Source organism: Eubalaena glacialis, chromosome 19, assembly GCF_028564815.1.
Source record: "Eubalaena glacialis isolate mEubGla1 chromosome 19, mEubGla1.1.hap2.+ XY, whole genome shotgun sequence".
NCBI lineage: Eukaryota > Metazoa > Chordata > Mammalia > Artiodactyla > Balaenidae > Eubalaena > Eubalaena glacialis.
In genome coordinates, this window is record NC_083734.1 from 22828050 (window position 1) to 22855229 (window position 27180).

Sequence of the window (27180 nt, forward strand, 5' to 3'; positions counted from 1 at the left end):
GCTCACACTTTCAACTGGTAGTCCCATTCACTTCTTAATCTAGTGCAGTTGGGCTTCTGCATTTACCATTTCTTGTAGCTACTCTTAGAAAACTCACTGGTGACCTCCTAATGGCCCCAGTCAACAGTGTTGGCTTTTCTCTCGCTGTTGAAACTACTCCCTATGTTTTACGAACATAATCTCCCAAGTCTCTTTTCTGATCCTTCCCTCTTAGGTGCTTGAATAGGCTTGTTTTTTGTTTTTATTTATTTATTTATTCATTCATTCATTCTTGGCTGCGTTGGGTCTTCGTTAGTGTGCGCGGGCTTTCTCTAGTTGCGGTGAGCAGGGGCTCCTCTTCGTTGCGGTCCGCGGGCTTCGCATTTGCAGTGGCTTCTCTTGTTGCGGAGCACAGGCTCTAGGCACGCAGGCTTCAGTGGTTGTGGCGTGTGGGCTCAGTAGTTGTGGCTCGCGGGCTCTAGAGCACAGGCTTAGTAGTTGTGGTGCTCGGGCTTAGTTGCTCTGCGGCATGTAGGATCTTCCCGGACCAGGGCTCAAACCCATGTCCCCTGCATTGGCAGGAGGATTTTTAACCTCTGCGCCACCAGGGAAGCCCTACATATTCTTGTTGATGCTATCCCCCAATAATTCTTTTTTTTTTTTTTTAAACATCTTTATTGAAGTATAATTGCTTTACAATGGTGTGCTAGCTTCTGCTTTACAACAAAGTGAATCAGTTACACATATACATATGTTGCCATATCTCTTCCCTCTTGCATCTCCCTCCCTCCCACCCTCCCTATCCCACCCCTCTAGGTGGTCCCCCAATAATTCTTGAATTCGTCCCCTTCTTTCCATTGCTACTGCCATTACTCTTGCTCTTATTTCTTATTTGGATTATGGCAATAGTATTTTAGCGCTTCTCCAGTCTCTTTCCCCCTACAGTATAAGTGCCACATGGCCATTGTCATCTCTCTAAGGTAAACTGTTCATCTCACAGCACTATTCAGTGGGTCTCCATTATCCATAGGATATTTTAGTGTCTAGCCAAACACTGTGCCAGGGTCCTCATGTTCTTTCTTTTTTTTTTTTAATTATTTAAAAAATTTATTTATTTATTTTTGGCTGTGTTGGGTATTCGTTGCTGCATGAGGGCTTTCTCTAGCTGCGGTGAGCGGGGGCTACTCTTCGTGGCGGTGTGTAGGCTTCTTATTGTGGTGGCTTCTCTTGTTGCGGAGCACGGTCTCTAGGCACGCGGGCTTCAGTAGTTGTGGCTCGCGGGTTCTAGAGCACCAGCTCAGTAGTTGTGGCACACGGGCTTAGTTGCTCCGCGGCATGTGGGATCTTCCCGGACCAGGGCTTGAACCCGTTCCCCTGTATTGGCAGGTGGATTCTTAACCACTGCACCACCAGGGAAGTCCGCTAATGTTATTTCTAATACTCACAACAGCTGTAATCATTATGATGGGCTTAATGAGATCTGTAAGGGGCCCACTAATGTCTCAGAGATGTTTGAACTGGGTTTTGAAGGATGAACAGAAAACAGACAAGACAAGCTAACAGAGATAGGTGTGTGTGTAGTAGGAAGGGTAGAGATGGTGAGGTTGACAACATGTGTAAAGGTACCAGACTGTGGAAACATCCAGCATGTTCAGGCAGTTGTAAGACATGGAGTATCACTGGAATGTAAGGGGGACAGGGTAGTTAGAGCAGTGGAGGAAAAGGCTGGTGAGATAAAGGTCAGATGGTTAAGGATCTTGTATGTCATACTAATGTTGCAGGAAGAAGGACCCCTGCCAGGGCCCGAGAGTGGGCTCTTGTTTAACACTCAGAAGTGAATTGTCCGAGGAGACACATGTGCTGACAAAGCAAGAGACTTTATTGGGAAGGGGTGCCCAGGAGGAGAACAGTAGGGTAAGGGAACCCAGGAGATCTGCTCTGCCGCGTGGCTCGCAGTCTCGGGTTTTATGGTAATTGGGTTAGTTTCCAGTTGTCTCTGGCCAATCACTCTGACTCAGGGTCCTTCCTGGTGGTGTGGGTATCACTCAGCCAAGATGGATTCCAGTGAGAAGGATTCTGGGAGGTTGGTAGGACACACGGACTGGCGTCTCCTCTCTCCTTTTGACCTTTCCCAAATTATTCCAGTTGTTGGGAGCTTGTTAGTTCTGCGTTCCTTACCAGGACCTCCTGTTGCAAGCAGCTACTATCTTGCCTGGCCAGGGTGGGCGGTTTCAGTCAGTGGTTCCCCTAACACTAAGACATATATAAGATGGAAAACCTGGGGACTTCCCTGGTGGCACAGTGGTTAAGAATCCGCCTGCCAATGCAGGGGACACGGGTTCGAGCCCTGGTCCAGGAAGATCCCACATGCCGTGGAGCAACTAAGCCTGTGCGCCACAACTACTGAGCCTGAGAGCCACAACTACTGAAGCCCGTGTGCCTGGAGCCCATGCTCCGCAACAAGAGAAGCCACCACAATGAGAAGCCCGTGCACCACAATGAAGAGTAGCCCCTGCTCGCTGCAACTAGAGAAAGCCTCCGCACAGCAACGAAGACCCAATGCAGCCAAAAATAAATAAATAAATAAATTTATTTAAAAAAAGAAAAAAAGATGGAAAACAGTATTTAGGTTTGGCTGTACAGCAGAATCATCTGCAGAGCTTTAAAGAAATATGGATTCCTGAGCCCTGTCTCAGACTGATTAAATTACAGTCTCTGGTCATTCTGCTACTCTCCAGGTGAGTCTGATCTGAAACCTGAGCTGAGAACCACTTTTTCAGAGTTTAGAGCAATGCCTGGCATATAGTATATGCTTAATAAATGTTTGTTGCATTGAAATTAAAGTTGTGCAAGTAGATTTGATCACTGTGAGGAAGAGTATATAGGTAGAAGGGAAATGTATCTTAAGGAAATGTCTACCTTCAGGTGGAAGGAGGGGGAAAAAGGAGACAGGAAATGATTGGTGAGGTAGAAGGAGAACCAAGAAAACCAGAGGAAAGATGATTTTAAGGTAGAAGATATGAAGTGGTGAATAGAGATGAAAGACGGAGAAAAAGCACTGGAATTAGGAGTAGGAGAAGCCTGAGGTGAACAGCTTTAAGTAGATGGCAAGAGATAAAGTAGTGAACAAATGGTGAAAGAACAGGAATTTCAAGTTCACCTCTTAAGAAGTTGATGGCAAGGAAGAAAATACAATAGTTACTTAAGGCCATAATAGGATCTGCTCACTTGCTTCCTCCCCCCCTCCTCTCCTCCCCCTCCCCCTCCCACTACCCCCCCCACCCCTCTCTCTCAGGTTTTCTTACTGGAATGCCCTTCTCCCGACTGTTGAAATTCCTTTCATACTTTGGGGTCCTCACGTTTTAAGGTCCTTCTCAAATGCTGGCTGTGCTGTGAAATTCTTCTTGTTCTTTCTCCTATTTTGTAGTTCTCTTCTGGAAATTTGGCCTTCCATTTTTTTCCACAACAGTTTCATTCTTTTCCATTGTCCTTAAGCCAGCAGTCTCCCTTTCTGCTAGTCCCTGCCTCTTCTAGACACACTTTCAGTTCATAACTTTGCCTCATATTTCATGGAGAAAATAGAAACTATCAGGCCAGAAATTCTTCCTCCCAACACTTAATTTCAAGCTTACTTGTATCTGTACTCATATTCTTATCTTTGTCATTGATTTTTAGTTTAATCCATTGTATTCAGAGGATATACTCTATGTAATTTCAAATTTTTGAAATTTGTTTATACTTTATGGCTTAGCATATGGTCTACTTTGGTAAAGTTTTTTTTGTTTGTTTTGTTTTGTTTTTGTTTTTTGGATTTTTTTTTTTGGCTGTGCCGTGTGGCTTGCAGGATCTTAGTTCCCCGACCAGGGATTGAACCTGAGCCCTCAGCAGTGAAAGCGCTGAGTCCTAACCACTTGACTGCCAGGGAATTCCCTGGTAAAGTTTTATAAATACTTGCAAAGAATGCGTATTTTGTAGTTGTTGGTAATAAAATTCTATACATGTCAGTTAAGTTGAGTTTTTCAATTGTGCTGTTTTTCTGTTTCCTTGATGTTTTTTGCCTAATTGTTCTCAGTTGCTGAAAGAGGAATATTAAATTAATCTCACTATCAGAATCCTATAAATCAATGAGAAAAAGATATTTCAATGTCTTTTGAAGACATTTCAACCCAATAGAAATATAAGGAAAAGACTTGAACTTCACAAAAGAAGATACCTGGACGGCAAATAAGCTTATGAAAATAAGCTGTTTAATATCGTTGATCATCAGGGGTTTGCAAATTAAAAATCACAATGAATTAATTGCTATCCCAACCAAAAAGGCCAAAATTAAAAGACTGGCAATGTCAAGTGTTAGCAAGGGTGTGCGACACATGGAAGTCTCATACATAGCTGACGGGAATAAACGTAGGCACAGCCACTTTAGAAAAGTATTTGGGCAGTATCTTTTACAGCCGTAAACATACATATACTCTATCAACAAGCAAGTCCTTTCCTTGCTATTTACCCGAAAGAAATGAGTGCATTTGTCCACGAAAAACGAAGTTCAAGTATAGTCAAAATTCATAAAAAACAGAATGTCCACCAACAGAATAAATAAATCATGCAGTAGTCACACAATGAAAATGAACAAACTACTGCTATGCCACAACATGGATGAATTTCATGGACATAATGCTGATCAAATATATACAGTACGGCACTATACATATGAAGTTCAAAAACAGGCAAAACTGATGGTGATAGAGTTCAGAATAGTGTTTACATTGGGGAAGATATTGACTGGAAAGGAAGCACACTGGAGCCTTCTGAGACTCTGGAAATAATCGGTATCTTAATGGAGTGGTTGGTTATGTGCATATGTACATATGTAAAATTAATTGAGTGTATAATTAAGACTTTGCACTTTATTGTATGAAGTTACATCTCAAAAAGTAGATAAAACAGGCAGGACTTCCAGCTATAACTTAGTGAGGAGATGAACAAATCCTTAATCCCAAAAAGCAACTACAAAGCTTGACAAAACCATTTCAGCCTTAAAATCAACTATAAGGCATACAACAGTCTGAGAGAAGTTTATATTTGAAAAACTGCTGAAATTCAATAAGAACAGTAGGAGTCTGTGGTGTTCTTGTCAGGACTTTTCCCATTCCTTTCCCTCAGCTTGGTTGGCATGAAGGTTGTGCCACTGTGGGTATGCCATAAGGGCTGGAGTTTTTGATGCTGCAGTTGAAGGGAGCATACTCCTTTTGGGTGGTGGATGATGCCCATGCTCCCCAGTGGCATTGCCAGTAGAAGTGACCATCCGGCAGGAGATGAGAGAGGTGGGCCAACCACTCTACTAGCCTGAGGTGTGTTTGTGGTGGGGGTTGAGCCTTCGTGCGTGCATAGAGTGGACATGACAGGGCTCAGCAGAAAGTTAAAGCCAGGACATACTTGGAAACATCCTGAACTTTGAATGTGCTACTCTGCCTTACACACAGACACATGAACGGAGTACAAAAGCCTTACTGGCCTCAGGTGTTTGGGTATAACCCCTGCCTAATCACTGGCTGACATTTAAGTTTTGCAGACATAGAGGTAACCCCTTAGAAAGGAGGTTGAAACATAAAAACACATGATAAGAAGAAATTGAGCTGAGGCATCAGTGATTGTACACTTTGGGGGAGAGAGATTTCACAGATTTAGCCCAGGCAAATTATTACGCCAAGAAAGAAAAACAAACAAGCAAACATTAGTAACAACAACAATCTTCATGGGTAAAAGAAATCAGAATCCAGAGATGCTACAATAAATTATTTAATATGTTAAGTTTTCAACAAAAAAATCATGAGATGTGAAAAGAAATAGGAAAGTTAGCCCATATTTAGGAAAAAAATCAATATAGACGGTCTCTGAGTGTATAGATGCTGGATTAGCAGACAGAGTCTTCAAATCAGGTATCATAAATGTACTCAAAGAACCAAAAGAAAGCATGTTTAAAGAATTTTTTAAAAGTATGACAACAATGAATCAATAAATAATATTCTCAGTAAGGAGAGAGAAATTTAAAAGAAGCAAATGTCACCAAAGAGGATATACAGATGGCAAATAAAGATGTGAAGAGATGTTCAAAATCACTAGCTATTAGGGAAGTGCAAATTAAGACAGTAAGTATTACTACACAACTGTCAGAGTGCCTAAAATAAAAACTAGTGACAACACCAAATGTTTGCAAGAATGTGCAGTAATTGGAAAACTTGTACATAGTTGGTGGGAATGTAAATGATACAGCCAGTCTGGAAAATAATTTGGAAAATTTCTTATAAAACTAAATATTTACCATATGTTCCAACAATTCCATTCCTAGTTATATACCCATAAGAAATGAAAGCATATGTTCACATAAAAACTTGTACATGAATGTCCACAGCAACATTATTTATAATAACTACAAAGGGGAAACAACCCAGTATCCATCAACTGATAAATGGATAAACAAAATATGGTATGGCCATACAGTGGAAAATTATTTGGCCATAAAGAGAAATGAAGTATGGATACATGCTACAACATTGAAAACATTATGCTAAGTGAAAGAAGCCACATATGATATCATTCCATTTATATGAAATATCTAGAATAGGCAAATCTATAAAGACAGAAAGTAGATTAGTCATTGCCTAGGACTGGGGAGGGGTTTGGGGGAAATAGGGAGTGTCTGCTACTGAGTACAGGGTTTCTTTTGGGGGTAATGAAAATGTTCTAAAATTGATTGTGACGATGGTTCACAACCATGTGAATATAATAAAAACCATTGAATTATATACTTTAAATGGCTGAAATATATGGTATGTGAATTATATCTCAATAAAGTTGTTAAGGATTTTAAAATGAGATTAGCAAGGTCACAGGCTATAAGATCCATATACAAAAATTAGTTGTATTTCTGCATACTAGCTAGCAATGAACAAGCAAAAAATTAAATTAAAATAATTTTATTCACTATGGCATTGAAAATAATAAAATGCTTAGGAATAAATTCAACAAAAAAAGTGTAATACTTGTACATTAAAAATTATATTACTGGGACTTCCCTGGTGGTCCAGTGGTTAAGAATCCGTCTTGCAATGCAGGAGATGCCGGTTTGATCCCTGGTCGGGGAACTAAGATCCCACATGCCATGGGGCAACTAAGCCTGCGCGCCGCAACTGCAGAGCCCACGTGCCACAACTAGAGAGAAGCCAGCGCACTGCCATGAAGCAAAAAGGCCGTGCACTGCAACTAAGACCCAATGCAGCCAAAAAATAAAAATAAAAATAAAAATAAAAATAAATTATATTACATTGCTGAGAGAAATTGAAGAAATTTAAAGTCTAAATACAGGCATACCTTGTTTTATTGCACTCGCTTTATTGCACTTCACTGATAATTGCATTTTACAAATTGAAGGTTTGTGGCAACCCTGCATTGTCAGATGATGGTTAGCATTTTTTAGGAATAAAATCTTTTAAAATTAAGGTATGTACATTTTTTGGTAGACATAATGTTATTATTGAACACTTAGTAGACTATAGTATAGAGTAAACATAACTTTTCCATGCATTGGGAAACCAAAAAATTCATGTGACTTGCTTTATTGCAATATTCACTTTATTGTGGTGGTGAATTGTGGAACCGAACCCGCAATATCTATGAGGTATGCCTGTAAATGGAGAGACAGTCCATGTTTGGGAATTGGAAAACTCAATATTGTCAAAATGGTGATTTTCCCTAAATTGATCTATAAATTCACAGTCCATGTCAAAATCCCAGGAGGATTTGTTTTTTCTTTCTAGAATTTGCCAAACTCATCCTAAAATTTACATGGAAACCCAAAGGACCTAGAATAGACAAAACAATTACGGAAAAGGAGAGCCAAGTTGGAAGACTTACACTACCTGATTTCAAAAACTGTAAAGCCACAGTTATCAAGGCTGTGTGGCGTTGCTACAGGGATAGGCGTATAGATCAGTGAATCAGAATTAGGAGTCCACAGCTAAATCCATTTATATATATGGTCAGTTGATTTTCAAAAGAGGTACATCCTTGATTCAAGATTTCTTTGCTTGGAAAAGCCCCAGTGTAAAACAGTCTCTCACAGCGCGTGCTGCAGTGTAACTCAGACTGCCTTGCAGTCAGGCTAGCTAATGCATCACAGTCTGCCGGATAAACTGCTACGTCATCCTTGGTGCTTGGCATGTTACAATGTTGGGATCAGTGTGGGCTTCTAGTTGGATTTTGTGCCAGGTACGTGTCTACTTTGGACACTCTTTCATGTTAGATTAAAATGAGGATGCTTTGAATTTGGAGGAATGAATGTGGCTTTTTCTTTCTTTTGTTCTAATATTACAGGAGGATTGGGAGCAGCATCCATAAAAGATTAGAAACACTAGCTTTGTTTTGGATCTGGGTGTGCTGTGTTAGTGTTTGGTTGTTTTAGAAAGATCCCTTTGGTGAAAGGAAGCACAAACTTGATTACTGAGAGTGACTCTTCAGTATATTTTCTGATGTAATCAAGTGCAAAATAGCCTGCTTTATTCTATACGCAGTGCTTTGCTTTTTGAATGTTGAACTTATATAACAAAGGCAGAGAGTGATTCTCTTTTGGGAACTGCCTACATCTGGCAGTTAGATGTGTGTAAAATTGAGCAGCTTCTACATCTGTGGTCACTGTAATTGTTCTGAACAAAGGCTTCAGTGCTCTGTTTTTTGAGACATGTTATCCTGAAGAGACATAAAGATAGGAGGACTCCTCTGCATCAGCTTCTTTAAAGGAGGAAGCAAACTTGACTGACTTTATCAGACGTTAGCATAGTATGGAAGGAATGATGCAGAGTGGTACAGGCCAGAAACCAATCCAGGACTTCCATTTTTTATTATGGCTAATGGTCATATTGAGCAAGTGTCCTGATTGAGTCTTTTCACCTTGGGTCACCTGAATGTCCTAAGATCAAGGTTTGTCTTCATCATTTATCTTCTATTTGATTTTTCATCTTTCATCTGTGTTCCAGGTCATTTGTGTACTTCTGTTTTGGAGGGTTTCCCTGGAAGGTTAATAGGTTCTCAGCATAGTTGGCATTAGATAACAATTAACCATTTGTATTCAACATTTTGGTGAGAAAGAATTTTTCTGTGGTACATGAATCAGGTTAGATATGACTCTGGTGGATTATACCATTCCTAAGCACTTATTTCAGGAAATTGTGATTCTGTAGATTCTAGCTGTTGCAGTCTTTCCTGCCATTACAAGGGAGCAATATTCTGAGCAATATCTACTTAATTAAAAGCTAAAACAGGACTATGTTACTATATAACATTCAGCCACCATTTATTTATTTAAGTGATTTGTCCATCTGTGGCAAATTTGCTTGCATAGCAATAGATGTGTCCCAGTAGTTTTTCAGGCGGGATTTTTCTTCCCTGCTTAAACTGGGTTAGACCTCTGTGTCTAAAATATTTTTCTGGGCCCCTTTTCCTTTCAGGGATTTTATCCACATCTTCTCCTTATCCCATTTGTACCAGCTCCAGTCTTATTCTCAAATTTTAGTGAATAAAATCTTAGATTTTGTTGTTTTTTAAAAAGGTATGTGTGTGTGTGTGTGTGTGTGTGTGTATGTGTGTGTACACCACTACTCTGGCCTGAGAATTAGAGTTGTGACTCCCACATTATTCAAAGTACCTCAGTAGTGGCATGTTTCATCCTTTTGACTGGCTTTCTTTCTCTCCTGACCTGCTCTCCCCGCTCTTGGAGTCTGAAAATCAGTATTATTTGTTTTGATTGGATCTCAGAAATTACCTACTTAGGCTGTGCTGTCCTCCTCCCTCTGGATTTCCTGACCCCATTACTTTCTTGGCATAGTTGTCCTTGTAAACTTTGTCTTCTTTTTGCCCTGGGCCCTCCCTGTCATGTGCTCCTGGCAGCCTGGAGGTGCCGTGGAGCTTTCCTCTGGTGACTGTCAAAAGAAAGTGACCGTTGTTGAAACACGTTTGCTGTGGCTAAGGCAGAGCTGCTGAGATCTACTTTCTAGTTATACAAGCTTTTATATTTCTCCCCCTCTCCTCTCAGTCCCCTTGGGAAATCAACTAATTCTGTGTGTGGGCCCAGTGTAGGGGGAAAATGCAAACAGGAGGGGAAGTATGGAAATTGGGGACAAAGTACACAAAAAGACTGTAGCTTGAGGCCATCAGGAATACTCTACTCTGACTGAAGCAGGGCCAAGAAGTAGGCACAGTATGTCTTGTCCTCCTGGGTTTTAAGCACCTGCAGCAGGAGGACAAACTCCGGCTTGTGTTTACAAGGCCGACATCTGAAGAAAAAGCCTCCATTCCTTTGCCATCTTGATATGGAGGGTTCTGCAGAGGAAAATAAGGAGATAAGATATTACATGCTTCGAAGGTAAGTTTTAGAGTGCCATATCTGGGCAATATATACCTTTAAAAAACAGTAAGACAATGACAGCTAAGCCCTGGAATTTATGGGCAATCTGATTTGATGATTTTCTTGTGTCTGTAGGAAACTTTTTCTTTTTTTTTAAGGAAATGAATTAAAACGCTCATATTTGCTCCTGGATTTCTAAACCTTTATTTTACACTCAGAATTTGAACCAAAGATACCCGAGACCATGTGTGACATTGTAGCTGCGTTGAAAACAAGCACCCGTGCACAGACCTTGCTGTGTGCTGGTCTTTCGTTAAGGAATCTCACTTAGTCTGTGCCAAAATTGCTCACTATTCTTGGCTGGTTTTTTAAGAGTGAAGTCTCTTCATCTATTTTGAAGGAAAATACCAATTCTGTGTAGTAGGTAGCATCCTGTGGAAGGTAGTTTTGCAGAAAACTTTTTTAGACTATGTCTCTTGGACCAGGAAAGGTGGCTGCTGCCATTGTCCTGGCGTGTGACAGTAGGCAGCCAGACTGGAGGTGTTGAGGGTGCAAGCTCTCCTATCCCGAATCTTTCTTCTTCCTGCTGTTAGAACTCAAGCTGAGGAGGAAATGAGTCAGGCCTTCTTGGCCTTCTTCAGACCTCTTGCAGGTCTGTGCCTCTCCAGCAGAGGGTCGACATAAAAGACCTGAATGATTTGCTGGATGGCAGTCATTAAGGGTCGCTTGCTTGTTTTTGCAATCTGGAGGTTTTATTTTGATAAAAATTACCCGAAAATTAAATAGACCCTGGAAAATATAGAAACAAATGAAAAACACTGATTTGGCAAAATGTGTCTTTAAAACAGTCATCCTTTCCTTTTCCTTTTTACTTGACCTCTTCCACCCTTTGGGGGGTAAACCAAGCAAATCTTCCACTGAGAGTCAAATAAGTAAAAAGCAAATGGTATATTTTACATATACATATTATATATTGTTTTATATATAATATATACTTATATATTATATATTTTGTGTATTTTAATATATATACAATAAAATGATTTATATATGTATAAATATAATAAATATATATAACTTTGGTTTATTGTTTTATATATGTAAAACAAACATATATACAAACAGAATACACACACACACACACACATATATATATTTATTACACACACATACACAGTTTTATTTTGTTTTTCTGTGGTTAAATACAATAGGTGATCTGTCCATTTTTTTCAAGGAGACATCCCTCCTGGAGCAGTCTGTCCTCCAATTTGAACAATCATCTAGAGAATTCCCTTCTCTTCTGTGTTGGATCCTCTATTTCTTGCATTCCTTGTCTTCCTTTTTCTTGGTTTACTTCATCTTTTGGGAAGACAACATTCTCTGGTAGCTTACTGAGAAAAGCTAGGTGAGAAGTAAAGATTTTGAGATCTTTTCTATCTTTCCACTTGATCCTCTTGTTTTTAGCATGGTGCCTAACTTCTGAACATGGCTATATGAAGGATCCCATCTTTTTTTTTTTTTAATCTTTTTTTAAAATAAATTTATTTATTTATTTTTGGCTGGATTGGGTCTTTGTTGTTGCATGCAGGCTTTCTCTAGTTGCGGTGAGAGGGGGCTACTCTTTGTTGCGGTGCGCGGGCTTCTCATTGCGGTGGCTTCTCTTGTTGTGGAGCACGGGCTCTAGGCATGCGGGCTTCAGTAGTTGTGGCACGCAGGCTCAGTAGTTGTGGCTCACAGGCTCTAGAGCGCAGGCTCAGTAGTTGTGGCGCATAGGCTTAGTTGCTCCTCAGCACGTGGGATCTTCCCAGACCAGGGCTCGAACCTGTGTCCCCTGCATTGGCAGGCAGATTCTTAACCACTGTTCCACGAGGGAAGTCCTCATCCCATCATTAAAAGTAAGGTATATTTCTGTTTTTCTCCCCTCTTTGATTACAAGTGACCCTCAGGGCACTCCTTTGTTATCTCTAAACTATTGATTAAACCGTATGACCAATCCCTTCCCCACCTTAATTTTATCGATAAAGATTTTGCTTCCCTTTTTGTCTTATACTCAGGCATCTCCTTATTTATCCTAGGTTTATATCTTCTCTGTCTCTTTCTCCCTAAGAAACTGAAAGTTGATCTCTAGGGAGTGTGTGTGTGTGTGTGTGTGTGTGTGTGTGTGTGTGTTTAATCTCAGGTGTATAGAATTATATAATCATAATTTTTGGTTCAAGACACACTCATTTGTCCATGTGTAACCCACTATTATTTATTTATTTGGTTACTTATTTAGTAATTTTAAAAATAGTGTAAAAAAGAATTTGAAAACCCACCACTTAAACAAAGGTTGATCTTTGGCCGTCACCTACATCTTTCTAAGCATATGGTCTCTCCTCCATAAACCTTCTCCCTGCTTTCCCCACCCAGGTAGTCATTTCCCTTAATCACATGTTCATCATATTTTGTTTCTCTGTTTACATAGTTTTATTGTATCTATATGTATGTCTTAAAAGTATGTATATTTTAGTTTTTAACTTTATGATCTGTTTTTAATTTTATGATCTATATATAATATTTGGGAGCTTCTTATATATTAATCATATATCTAGACACTTGACTAAGGCCTCCTATTATTTCTAATAATTTGCAGAATCTTTTGTTTTCTATGTAAATTACATCATTCACAAATAAATATAATTTAACTTCCTCCTTGGCAGTCCTCAGGTCTCTAATTTACTTATTAATTTTTTTATTTTATTGCACTTGCTAGGAAATCTAACAGTCTTACATTTATGGATTTTCTAAAATTAAACCATCCTTGCTTACCTGGGACAAACTCAAGTTGGTTGTGGAGTAACATATTTTTTAACTTATATTTTGCCCATCCTTGACCCAACACCTATTTAGAATATCGTCTTTAGGAATTCTGCAACTGTGGTCATGAGTAAAGCGCCCCTGGACTTCCCTTTCATGTAACATCTTTGTCTGGTTCTGGTATCAGTATTACTCTAACTGGGAAGTTTTACTTCTTTTTCTACTGTCTGGAAGTTTGGTAGGCTACAATCCTTGAAAGTTCAGTAGAACTTGTCTTTTAAAACCATCTGGGGCTTCCCTGGTGGCACAGTGGTTAAGAATCCACCTGCCAATGCAGGAGACATGGGTTCGAGCCCTGGTCTGGAAGATCCCACATGCTGCGGAGCAACTAAGCCCGTGCGCCACAACTACTGAGCCTGCGCTCTAGAACCTTCGAGCCACAGCTCCTGAAGCCCACGGGCCTAGAGCCCATGCTCCACAAAAAGAGAAGCCACCGCAATGAGAAGCCTGCGCACCCCAACAGAGTAAACCCCATTCGCTGCAACTAGAGAAAGCCTGCGCACAGCAACAAAGACCCAACGCAGCCAAAAATAAATAAATAAGTAAATAAGTAAGTAAGTAAATAAATAAATAAATAAAATAAAAATAAAACCATCTGGACCTGGTATTTCTTTGTGGGAAGATTTTAATCATACTCTTTTATTTTGAAGAGAGAAATTACTTGAGTGCAAGGTTAGAGTGTAGGAGAAAGGAAGAAAAGATAGAAATAGAAGAAAGCAGCTGTCTGTTAAATAGTGTATAAAGGATTTTATTTACTATATCCATTATCTCATTTAATCCTCAAAACACCCTTTCAGAAGGTCTATCAGTGCTATGAGTCAAGGTCCAGTCAGGGAAAGAGAAACTGCATTAGGTATTATAAACAAAAGACATTCAATTGTGAGAATTGGTTACTTGGGTGTTAGAAGAATAAAAGAACAAAAAAGACATGCTGAGGTAACCCAAGGTTAATATGTGCAGGAAGCAGCTACCACCCCTAGGGAAGAGGTAGTATTCCCAGAACCTACAAGCTCGGAGAGGGCCCAAGGTGCTTGGAGAGGGGCTGGTGCTTGGACCTCTGGGAGTAAGCTTTGAGTAGCTGGTGCTCAGATCCCTGAGGAGGAGGCCTGGCCTGACAGGTGATTGATAGGCCCAGACCGGTAGCCCAGAGGATGAGTGAGCATGGCAGGGCTGGTACTCTGACAGCCAAGGGGCCACAACCCACTGCTCCTGGTCCTTCGAAGGGAATGCATCACTGCTGTTCCTGGGAATGCTGAAAGATGCTAGAGACTGGAATTAACTCTCTTTTCCTGTGGATCAATGCTGATAATAGCTGGAAAATAAGAAAATCCCTTTCTCTCTCTCTCTCTTTTTTTTTTTTAAACCCTTCTGCCTTCCTATTGGCGGAATCAAACAAGTTTGCATGGTGTTAAGCCCTGTTGTCATAGAGCAGAGCGTAAAAGGGTGGGCTTGGAGCTGAGAGACAACAGCTAAAAACCTAGAACAGTGAATACCATACATATTTACAAAGAGAAAAGTGAAGCTTAGCAAGTTTAAGTTATTCGGTGAAGATCTGGAATTTAAAGCAGGCCTGTGCTGTTTCCACCACTATCTAATCTAAAACACCATTGATGGTTAGAGGCACCATTATTGAATGTACCACTGAGAAAAAAAATTCTGCCAATTAAATAAAGCACACCATCAGTTGTAAGATACATACCAATTTCAGAGATTTTAAAAAGCTAAAAAAAAAAAGTGTTATCTTAAGGTCAATGAAATATGGTTTATAAATAAATTGCCTTGTAAATGCCTGGTAAATAAATTGTTTTTGGAGTTGTTGATTTTGAAACGTCTATGGAATATCCAAGTAAAACATTTAGTAGGCAGTTAAAAATGTGGAGTTACAGCTCATAAGAAAAATGGAGGTTAGAGATACAGAGGTGAAGGTCATCTGTGTGTCAGAATCATAATCCAGAAACAGGTTTGCTAACTGTTGTGGGTTATTTTTTTAAGTTTTAACAGTCACTCTGAGTCTGTTATTTATACCATCGCATTTTAGTCTGTTCTTTGCCTATCTCTTTATGATGGCATCTGTTGGTAAACCTTAATATTGTCTTTTATTATTCAGGAACACTTATTTTTTTTCTTAAATTTCCACAAGCAAAGATCATTTTCTTTTTTCTCTTCTATATAGAGACTATGTGGTCTGCCACCATGCAGTCTTCACAAGGGTGCAATTGGAAGTGCTCTTATAAGTCCGATAGTGAAAAGCAGGTCTCCAGGGGAGATAAATGATGTGAAGAAATCTTATCTGTAGACTTTCATGATTTCTCTATTTTTACAGGTCCAGCATGTCTGGTTTGCACCTAGTAAAGCAAGGTCGAGACCGAAAGAAAATAGACTCACAGCGAGATTTCACTGTAGCTTCTCCAGCAGAATTTGTTACTCGTTTTGGTGGGAATAAAGTGATTGAAAAGGTAAGTTCTAACCTGCTAAACCTGCTATTTTTTCAAAAGTACATGAGATTTAATGCCTAGATTTGTTGTCTAGATTTGCTCAAAACCGATATTCAAATTGAATTTCTGAGACTGCAGAATTATCCTTTCTGCCTCCCTAGCATCCTATTAAATAATTTCACTATTTTCTGTAATATGTATTTACCATTGACAATTTAGTCATAACTAAGTAAGAAGATGAGGCAGCGCCCATAAAGTGCTTTTAGAAAGATCTTGCAGTTTTTATGGGGTTGAGTTGCACTGATCTGAGAGGTTATGAGAAATTGATTAGCTTGTGGGGTGGTGGTGAGGAGGTAACATTTCATAACATTGGGTTTAGAGCTAAGGGAGTGGAGAGAGTTTCAGAACAGAAGGCTTCAACAAGTTTGATACAGTGTAACCTACTGGGTTCCTCCAGGAATTTGAGATGTTTAGAGGGAATATACCACATGAAATACTTAAAGAGATTACAGGTGTTTTGAAATGTTGTGAGTTACTCTGTGTCACTTTTATCTAAACCATATTGGAGCTGAGAGGATGACTTGGTTGAAATAGCTTGCAGTGATTAAAAGATTAAAGGATGGGGACCTATATTCTCTGTCCTAAAAGTGTTGCTTTAGCGGTACACTCCTGTTAGTCTTCCAATGAGGAGAGATTACGTGTCTCCCAACCTATGTTATCCTCGGGGTGATGATTGCAAGACAGGCAACGAGGTGAAAGGTTTGTTTAACAGAGTAGTCTCAGGATCATTGATCCTTCTACTCTTTTTCTTGTGACCGTTCTTTCTGGGGCAGTCTGTACAATTCTAAGGCATTTGGATTCAGCATTCTGGAGAGAGGTGGTGGTTAGTGTAGGCGTTCTTATACATGTTCAGGACTCTGTGCCTTGTTTCACTACAACAGAGAATAGTGCATGACACTACACTGTTGAATCTTCCCCCAGCCTTATTTATATCCATCTTCCCCCTGACGTTTGTTTCTTCTATTCCCTAAGAGTAGGTATGGTAGAATAATTCACAAACTCATAAGATTTGAGTAACTGATTTTTCCCTTCAAGAAATGAAGTTAGAAAGGAGTAAGTTTTAGCTGGCACATATTGAAGTATTTGCTTAGCTAACATCTTAAAATATCCCTTGATCATGTGGGAGTTGGTTCCTAACTGCCTAGACCAACAATCCAAATTCCTAGTTGAAACTCTGGCTTTTCAGAGGAAGATCTACAAAAGTGATTTCATCTCTTTTCCTCTGTCTTTGCCTGTCTTTTCTACCTCTCTCCAATTCCCATGTTCCCACTGTCCCAGGTTCTCATTGCCAACAATGGCATTGCAGCAGTGAAATGCATGCGGTCTATCCGCCGGTGGTCTTATGAGATGTTTCGAAACGAACGTGCAATCCGATTTGTTGTCATGGTCACACCTGAAGACCTGAAAGCCAATGCAGGTAAGTTATGAACATTAAGAAAGCATCATCCTCAAGCATAAAACATTGAATGGCACAGCCTTTAAGGAGAAGAATGTTAACTCAGGGAGATTCCCAAACCCAAGGATTTCTCTTTTAAAAAGTGTCAATAGTAGGCGTAGACAAGGATTGTATTATATTTAACCTCAATGTAGACGCCTGTGTTCTAAGTAAAAATAGGTAGAAATTTAACCAAAGTGTTGATATGGGTTTTCAGTGTAATTTGCTAAACCACATTCTTTAGCATGTGTCAGTAGAAACGTTTGGAAGGAAATGCTATTTCCCTTATGAGTTACATTGAATTTTAGAGAATTTTAAGGTTAAGATTGTTTTTTCCCTCCTCCTGGGAGGGGGAGACCTCTTGGGACCCAAATAGGTTTCACTCTGCAGGCTCTTTGGCATATTCTCTCTGCTTAGATGGTTTTCCATCTGAGAGAGGTAGATAAGGACTATTGGTGTAGCTGAGAGGTTGTGGCTAGTCCTTCCTCGTCATACTTTTTATCACTAAAGTATAATCTCTAAGACAGAGTACCCACAGATAACATTAGCTCTTTATTTTTTTAAATTTTTTAAAATAAATTTATTTATTTATTTATTTTTGGCTGCATTGGGTCTTCGTTGCTGCATGCGGGCTTTCTCTAGTTGCAGAGAGCGGGGGCTACTCTTCATTGCGGTGCGCGGGCTTCTCATTGCGGTGGCTTCCCTTGTTGTGGAGCACAGGCTCTAGGCGTGTGGGCTTCAGTAGTTGTGGCACGTGGGCTCAGTAGTTGTGGCTCGCAGGCTCTAGAGCGCAGGCTCAGTAGTCATGGCACATGGGCTTATTTGCTCCATGGCATGTGGGATCTTCCTGGACCAGGGCTCAAACCCGTGTCCCCCGCATTGGCAGGCGGATTATTAACCACTGCACCACCAGGGAAGTCCAACATTAGCTCTTTAAAGAGCTGTCTTTTTAAAGCTATTTTGGTCTTTATATGTACTCTCTATATTGAGACAATGATATTAAGACTATTCCTAAGTAGTAAGGGTTATTATATTATCTTTAGAAATGAAGAAGGCACCAATTTATTGGAAAATAGATGTTATTATATGAAATCATTTAGATTGACCCTTCAACACCTCTCAGCTGCAGTTTCGTATATGTGAAAGGAAAATCATGTCTATTTTACTGGATAGTTGTAAAGATGAAATTGTGTATAATAAATGTAAAATACCTTGCATGATTTCTTTTTCCTTGTTTCTCCTTGGTGCTCCTATTAATTCATTTATTCATTCACTCAATGAACATGGAGACCCACAGTTTAATAAGATATGATCTTGCTCTAGGAAACAAATAATTTCAATACAGTGAGGTAAGTGCTATAATAGAAATATGCACAGGGTACATGGAACACAAGAGATGAGACATCGTAACTCTGGCCCCTGCTCTTCGGTTAAGGGTTAAGAGGGGTTAACAGGGTTAAGAGAGCTTTCCGAAATGGTTTTTATCTAGCCAAGAATGAGTAAGAGTTAGTGAAGCAACTAAGGGGAAGACAAAGGTATTACAGGCAGAAAGAACGTATATGCAAATGTTTGAAGGTGTGACACAGTGGTTTCTGGAAACTGCAAGTGGCTTGTTAAAGTACAAGACATGATCTAATATTTGTCAAGGATGGTCTTGTTTTTCATGTTAGCACCATCAACAAAAGCAAAATAATAGATAATATAGTAATAAGAGCAAGGTGGGGGTTTTTTTGGTGGGGAGACAGATTAGGTTTGGAGTACATGTGATACAAGCAGATTCTAGAAATCCTACAAAAAATTGAATATATCCTTCTAGAACTTAGAAATAATGAGAACTAGAGATTAAGAGTGTACATTATTGGCAAATATGTGATAGTTAACACTACCTCCTGAAAGATCAGATAGAAAATGAAGAGAAGAGGGTTAAGGATGAAATTTTACAGAAGGCTAAAATTTAGGGATAGACTCAGGAAGATAGGCCCATAAACAATGTGGAGAAGAAATGGTCAGAGAAATAGAAGAAACAGAAGAGAAAAGCAATGAGAAAAGAGAATTTCAATAAGGAAGGCTCAAAGGTGTCAGTAGTCCAATAAAATAGGAATCAAAATCTGTCTAGCAATTAGGGAATCATTGGTAACCTTTGCAGGAAAAGTTTCAGTGGAACAATGTGAGTATGCAGACTAATATAGGAAGATAAGGAATGAATGGGATGGGACATGGAGGCAGCCAATGTGGACAAGTTTTTTGAGAATTTTGGATGAGAAGGGAAAAAGAAAAGGCAGTAACTAAAGAGAAATTTGGGGTCAAGAGAGAATTTTTATTTTTCAGAATGGAAGAGACTTAGGAATGTTTCTGAGAGGAAGGAGCCAAGGGCAGGGGTGGGGGCCAGGGGGTAGCAGTACACAAGAGAGCTAGAGGAGATGGAAGAGGATGGGATCATGAGCACCAGTGGACAAAAGTACTCATATCTTTTGACTAAGAAATTCTATTTCCTGGTATTTATTCTGAGGAACAAAAATCAGTAATGGGGCAAAAACGTTCATACAGGGATATTCATTGCAGTGTTATTTAAAATAACAAGAAACCAGGAATAACTTAAGTGTCCACCATTAGTGATTAGTTACGTAAAATCTGTTACACCAATTCTATGAAATACCATGCACCCATTAAAAAATATTTTGTGGGGAGGAGCTTCAAGATGGCAGAAGAGTAAAATGTGGAGATCACCTTCTTCCCCACAAATACATCAGAAATACATCTACATGTGGAACAACCCCTACAGAACACCTACTGAACGCTGGCAGAAGATCTCAGACCTCCCAAAAGGCAAGAAACTCCCCACGTACCTGGGTAAGGCAAAAGAAAAAAGAAAAAACAGAGACAAAAGAATAGAGATGGGACCTGCACCTCTGGGAGGTAGCTGTGAAGGAGGAAAGGTTTCCACACACTAGGAAGCCCCTTCGCGGGCGGAGACTGCGGTGGCGGAGGGGGGAAGCTTCGGAGCCACGGAGGAGAGCGCAGCAACAGGGGTGTGGAGGGCAAAGCGGAGAGATTCCCACACAGAGGCTCGGTGCCGACCAGCACTCACCAGCCCGAGAGGCTTGTCTGCTCACCCGCCGGGGCGGGCGGGGGCTGGGAGCTGAGGCTCCGGCTTCGGAAGTCAGATCCCGGGGAGAGGCCTGGGGTTGGCTGCGTGAACACAGCCTGAAGGGGGCTAGTGCACCACAGCTAGCTGGGAGGGAGTCCGGGAAAAGGTCTGGAACTGCTGAAGAGGCAAAAGACTTTTTCTTGCCTCTTTGTTTCCTGGTGCCCTAGGAGAGGGGATTAAGAGCACCGCTTAAAGGAGCTCCAGAGACGGGCGCGAGCCGTGGCTATCAGCACGGACCCCAGAGACGGGCATGAGACTCTAAGGCTGCTGCTGCCACCACCAAGAAGCCTGTGTGCAAGCACAGGTCACTCTCCACACCTTCCCTCCTGGGAGCCTGTGCAGCCCGCCACTGGCAGGGACAACTTCCCCAGGAGAACACACGGCACGCCTCAGGCTGGTGCAATGTCACACCGGCCTCTATGATCATCTCTATAGATGCAGAAAAAGCTTTCAACAAAATTCAACACCGATTTGTGATAAAAACTCTCCAGAAAGTAGGCATAGAGGGAACTAACCTCAACATAATAAAGGCCATATATGACAAACCCACAGCCAACATCATTCTCAATGGTGAAAAACTGAAACCGTATCCACTAAGATCAGGAACAAAACAAGGTTGACCACTCTCACCACTATTATTCAACACAGTTTTGGAAGTTTTAGCCACAGCAATCAGAGAAGAAAAAGAAATAAAAGGAATCCAAATCAGAAAAGAAGAAGTAAAGCTGTCATTGTTTGCAGATGACATGATACTATACATAGAGAATCCTAAAGACTCTACCAGAAAACTACTAGAGCTAATCAATGAATTTGGTAAAATAGCAGGATGCAAAATTAATGCACAGAAATCTCTTGCATTCCTATACACTAATGATGAAAAATGGGAAAGAGAAATTAAGGAAACACTCCCATTTACCACTGCAACAAAAAGAATAAAATACCTAGGAATAAACCTACCTAGGGAGACAAAAGACCTGTACGCAGAAAACTATAAGACACTTATGAAAAAATTAAAGATGATACAAACAGATGGAGAGATATACCATGTTCTTGGATTGGAAGAATCAACATGGTGAAAATGACTATACTACCCAAAGCAATCTACAGATTCAATTCAATCCCTATCAAACTACCACTGGCATTTTTCACAAAACTAGAACAAAATATTTCACAATTTGTATGGAAACACAAAAGACCCCAAATAGCCAAAGCAATTTTGAGAAAGAAAAAGGGAGCTGGAGGAATCAGGCTCCCTGACTTCAGACTATACTACAAAGCTACAGTAATCAAGACAGTATGGTACTGGCACAAAAACAGAAATATAGATCAATGGAACAGGATAGAAAGCCCAGAGATAAACCCATGCACATATGGTCACCTTGTCTTTGATAAAGGAGGCAAGAATATACAATGGAGAAAAGACAGCCTCTTCAATAAGTGGTGCCGGGAAAACTGGACAGCTACATGTAAAAAAATGAAATTAGAACACTCCCTAACACCATACACAAAAATAAACTCAAAATGGATTAAAGACCTAAATGTAAGGCCAGACACTATCAAACTCCTAGAGGAAAACATAGGCAGAACACTCTATGACATAAATCACAGCAAGATCCTTTTTGACCCAGCTCCTAGAGAAATGGAAATAAAAACAAAAATAAACAAATGGGTCCTAATGAAACTTAAAAGCTTTTGCACAGCAAAGGAAACCATAAACAAGACGAAAAGACAACCCTCAGAATGGGAGAAAATATTTGCAAATGAAGCAAGTGACAAAGGATTAATCTCCAAAATTTACAAGCAGCTCATGCAGCTCAATATCAGAAAAACAAACAACCCAATCCAAAAATGGGCAGAAGACCTAAATAGACATTTCTCCAAAGAAGATATACAGATTGCCAACAAACACATGAAAGAATGCTCAACATCATTAATCATTAGAGAAATGCAAATCAAAACTACAATGAGATATCATCTCACACCGGTCAGAATGGCTGTCATCAAAAAATGTACAAAAATAAATGCTGGAGAGGGTGTGGAGAAAAGGGAACCCTCTTGCACTCTTGGTGGGAATGTAAATTGAGACAGCCACTATGGAGAACAGTATGGAGGTTCCTTAAAAAACTAAAAATAGAACTATCATACGACCCAGCAACCCCACTACTGGGCATATACTCTGAGAAAACCATAATTCAAAAAGAGTCACGTACCAAAATGTTCATTGCAGCTCTATTTACAATAGGCAGAACATGGAAGCAACCTAAGTGTCCATCAACAGATGAATGGATAAAGAAGACGTGGCACATATATACAATGGAATATTACTCAGCCATAAAAAGAAACGAAATTGAGTTATTTGTAGTGAGGTAGATGGACCTAGAGTCTGTCATACAGAGTGAAGTAAGTCACAAAGAGAAAAACAAATACCGTATGCTAACACATATATATGGAATCTAAAAAAAAAAAAAAAAAAGGTCATGAAGAACCTAGGGGCAAGACGGGAATAAAGACGCAGACCTACTAGAGAATGGACTTGAGGATACTGGGAGGGGTAGGGTAAGCTGGGACAAAGTGAGAGAGTGGCATGGACATATATACACTACCAAACTTAAAATAGGTAGTTAGTGGGAAGCAGCCGCATAGCACAGGGAAATCAGCTCTGTGCTTTGTGACCACCTAGAGGGTTGGGATAGGGAGGGTGGGAGGGAGGGAGACGCAAGAGGGAAGAGATATGGGGACATATGTACGTGTATAACTGATTCACTTTGTTATAAAGCAGAAACTAACACCATTGTAAAGCAATTATACTCTAATAAAGATGTTAAAAAAAATCAATAAAAACATAAAAAAATTTTGCGGGATAACATTTATTGGTCTGAGAATGCATTCTGACAAATTGTTACACTGTTTATCTATTACTGTGTAACACTATTACCACAAATTTAACAACTTAAAACAATGGACATCTATTACCTCAGTTTCTGTAGCTGGGTCTTCTGCTTCAGGTTATCACAAGGCTGCCATCAGCGTTCAGCTGGGGCTGCAGTCTCATCTGAGGCTTGACTTGGGATGGATCTGCTTTCAAACTAACATGGTTGTTGGCAGCATTCAGTTTTCTGTTTGGGCTGAGGACCTGATTGTGTTGCTGGTTGTTGGCTAGAGACTGCTCTTGGCTCCTTGTCACGTGGGCCACCCCAGAATGACTGCCTGCTTCCTCAAAGCCAGCAAGGGAAAGTCTCCCAGTAAGATCGGCTACATTCTTATGCACTGTTAGTTTGGAAGTGACATCTCCTCATCCTTGCCATATTCTCTTGGCTAAAAGCAAGTCATAGATTGTGCCCACACCCAAGGAGAGGGGATAACTTAAGATATGAATACCTGGAGACTTGGGATCATGGGTCTGTCCATCACAATTGCTTAGAAAAAAGTTGGCTGTAAGGAGACTGATAGCATGATATAATAATAGAAAGAAAGTACATTGTGTATAGTCAGAGGAAAAAAAAAAGGTGTAATGACATATACCAAAACAGCAATCTGGTTACCTCTGTGGGTGGTAGTTAAAGACAAGCGATAACCTAGAAAAACATGTTAACAGCAGAGTTTCTACCTATAATATGAGCACAAGACACCCTTCAAAAGAAAATGAACAGAGAACATGAATAGATAGTCCATAAAAGAAGAATTAAAAAGGGACAATAAACACATGAAAAGAGATTCAATTCCAATGATAATCAAAGAAATGCAAACCAAAACAATAATAGATTGGGATTTTTAAAAATTTATAGGACTGGCAAAATTTCAAATTGATAATACCCAATATAGGTGAGAGTATAAGCAATTTGGCACCCCCATTGCAAGTGAGAGTCTAAAGTGGTTCGGTTAGTATGGGAAGATATCCACAATATATTAAATTGGTTAGCAGTTTATGGTTTCTAGTATATCAAAGCATGAACTGACTATCTCTGAGTCGTGGGACAATGGGTGATTTTGACTTTTAAAAAACAGTACATCCTGATATATTTTCTAAATTTTTAAAAAATCAGCACGCTTTCCCTCATAATCAGAGAGAATGATATACCTGTTTTTATTTTGAACAAACTGTTAGGACCTCATATCTTACTCTGAGTGGAATTTTTAAAGAAGGACTTAAAACCTTTAAAAATTAAGAGCACGAGATAAGAAACATAATAAATATGGTGGAGATGGACCTTGAGAAAGTTATTTAACTGCTCCAAGCCATAATTCCCTGTAAACTGGGTGCGAATAATACATGTTATATATAAGATTATTGAGGATGAAATGAAATAATATATATAAAGTGCTTAGTACAGTCCCTGCACATTGTAGCTGCTCTGCCACAATTACTGCCAGAAAAGGAAGAGAGAAACATCAGGTGACAGATTTGAAAGGGGATACTGAGCCAAAAAAAAAAAAAAAAAAGTAAGGAGGGAAAGAAGTTATCTTTTTAAAGTATCTTTCCATCCAGATAAATGTTTTTCAAGCACTTGATAGACTCCTATAACTAACCTTTCCTGTTTAGCCAGTCTACAGACCCTCCAGACTCTACCCTGTTTCCCCATTCTGTCACAGCTTTATACCAGGAAAAGGGCTTTCTCAGAATATAGTGCAAGTTAAAGATAAAAGGTGTCACTGAGCTTTTTCTCAGAATAGAATAATGGGCCTCTTAAGTGACAGATACATCATCCTTTATATAGGGATCATAAAGACCCTTTGAAAAGGTCACACGGTGAAAAGTTTGAGACCTGCTGTTTTAGTATAAGAGCTCCTAACTATGAGATTACCACTGTTAGTACTGTGACTTAACAAAGAGCCTCCAAATAAATGGTTCTGGGAATTACCCCATTAATACAGTTTGTCCTGTGGTTACGTATGATGGTACCTGTCCTTTACACAGTTTTTGCTCTGCTGTTACATTTCTGAAAATAAAGCATGTGTTCTCTGTTAATTTGCTTGTGTTTTCAGAATACATTAAGATGGCAGATCACTATGTGCCAGTGCCAGGAGGACCAAACAACAACAACTATGCAAATGTGGAATTAATTCTTGATATTGCTAAAAGGATTCCAGTACAAGTAAGAGATGCCAGCGTCTCCTCGAAATCCAAATTGAGCCTTTTTAAAAAAAAAATTTTTATGGGAGTATAGTTGATTTGCAATGTTGTATTAGTTTCTGCTGTACAGCAAAGTGAATCAGTTATACATATACATCTATCCACTCTTTTTTAGAGTCTTTTCCCACATAGGCCATTACAGGATATTGAGAAGGGTTTCCTTTGCCAAATTCAGCCATTTTACAGTTGGGCACAAGGGGATAGCCAGTGAAGAACTTTTAATTTTATATAAAGCATCTTTGTTGAACATTGGTAAAAACCTTTATATGGGATATAACAGACAGGGAAAGGAAAGATGGAAAGAATGGAATGAGCCAACATAAAGTAAACATAATCCAAACAAGATGTTTGTAAGGGTCTTTCAGAGATTATTCTATCCATTTCACCTTCAAACCTCCTAGTAAGTAAAAGTTGCCTGTTTCCAGTGGAATACTCTTAGTCCAGAATATGGTAGTGTAGAAGGAGGTTGTTTCTTCCCTATCACATTGTGTTAAGGAGTTTAGGGTAAGTGTCTTAAAGCCCAAAGAGAAAAAAACTCGGGATTTGTATGGCAGTATAACCACTAGATATAAAGGTGGAGTTGGGTGGCCAAAGTATTTCAATCAGTGGAAGAAAACCAACATTTCTAGAAGAGGCTCTATAGAGTCTAGTTGAAAGGCTATGAACTGAGTTTCCTAAAGAGCAACAATACTAGCTGGTTCTTAATATCAGTTTCAACCTGTTCTTGACCTCTTCAGAGGTTTCACCACAATGGACTGCTTATTGTTGTTCTGTGAAAAGTTTGCCAAGAATCAGGCATAGAAGCTGAATTAGGCATTAGGCTGCCGTGGAGCTATTGTACCTCATGGAGCAGGACCAGTCTTGGTAGAAAGTAATGCAGTTTATCACGTTCTTTTTAGTATGAATTTTAAGAATGAATCATATTGTGTTCCCTTGTAGGCAGTTTGGGCTGGCTGGGGTCATGCTTCTGAGAATCCCAAGCTCCCAGAACTTCTTTTGAAAAATGGCATCGCCTTCATGGGTAAGGCTTTCTGACATACTGTTCCTGTCTTTCTGTTTCTCTCTGTCATTTTGGCCCATATTCTCTATATTCTGCTTTTCTTCTGTTTAACTTGCACTGGGCTCTTATTTTTTCATCAGTCAGCAGCTCTCAGAGTAACCCTTTTCTTCATTTCTTTTTCTTTCTTTTTTTTTTTTTTTTAACCCTTCATCATTTCTTACATCTTGCATCTTGATTGTGTTTTTTGTCCCCAGATTCTTTTCTATGAGATATGGAGGAGGCTCTGATTTCCAGAACACTGGCCTTTAAAAACTTTGCCGTTAACGTTAAGAAAACATGTGGAGAAAGGACCTATTTTTATATAGAAAAGATAATTGAATACTTAGGATACGGTGGCAGTGTGCCCTTAGATATGAATCATTTCTTTCACATTTAAGCATATAGATTGTATTCCTATAAGTGAGAGCTGTTTCTTCTGACTTTTCTGCTATCCTATACAGAGAGAAAATTTGAGGTTATATGGCTCAAAGTGTTTCTGTCTCTATCTCTGCAATGATGATTATGCTTTGTAAAGCCTATTAAAGATAAATCTTCCTTTTGGGTTTCCCTAAGACCAAGGAGAGTATAATATTTTAAACTTGAACACCAAAACTTTATTGTCCTTACTTCAGGATATTGGTTAAAAAATAAAAAAAGAAAGACTTTGTTAATATGGTAAAGTTGGATCATGACAGATGATA

At 39.6% G+C, this 27180-nt stretch overlaps 1 protein-coding gene across 4 annotated transcripts in view; it reads left to right on the top strand.

The window, feature by feature from the left end:
* ACACA (acetyl-CoA carboxylase alpha) overlaps positions 1–27180 on the top strand; it is a 231396-nt gene that overhangs the window by 33213 nt on the left and 171003 nt on the right. For all 4 annotated transcript variants that reach the window (XM_061177170.1, XM_061177167.1, XM_061177168.1 and 1 more), the window contains 4 exons: positions 15555–15687; positions 17005–17143; positions 25293–25402; positions 26380–26461. In XM_061177170.1, the coding sequence (XP_061033153.1) occupies positions 15555–15687; positions 17005–17143; positions 25293–25402; positions 26380–26461 (464 nt within the window). The remainder of the gene's footprint in view (positions 1–15554; positions 15688–17004; positions 17144–25292; positions 25403–26379; positions 26462–27180) is intronic.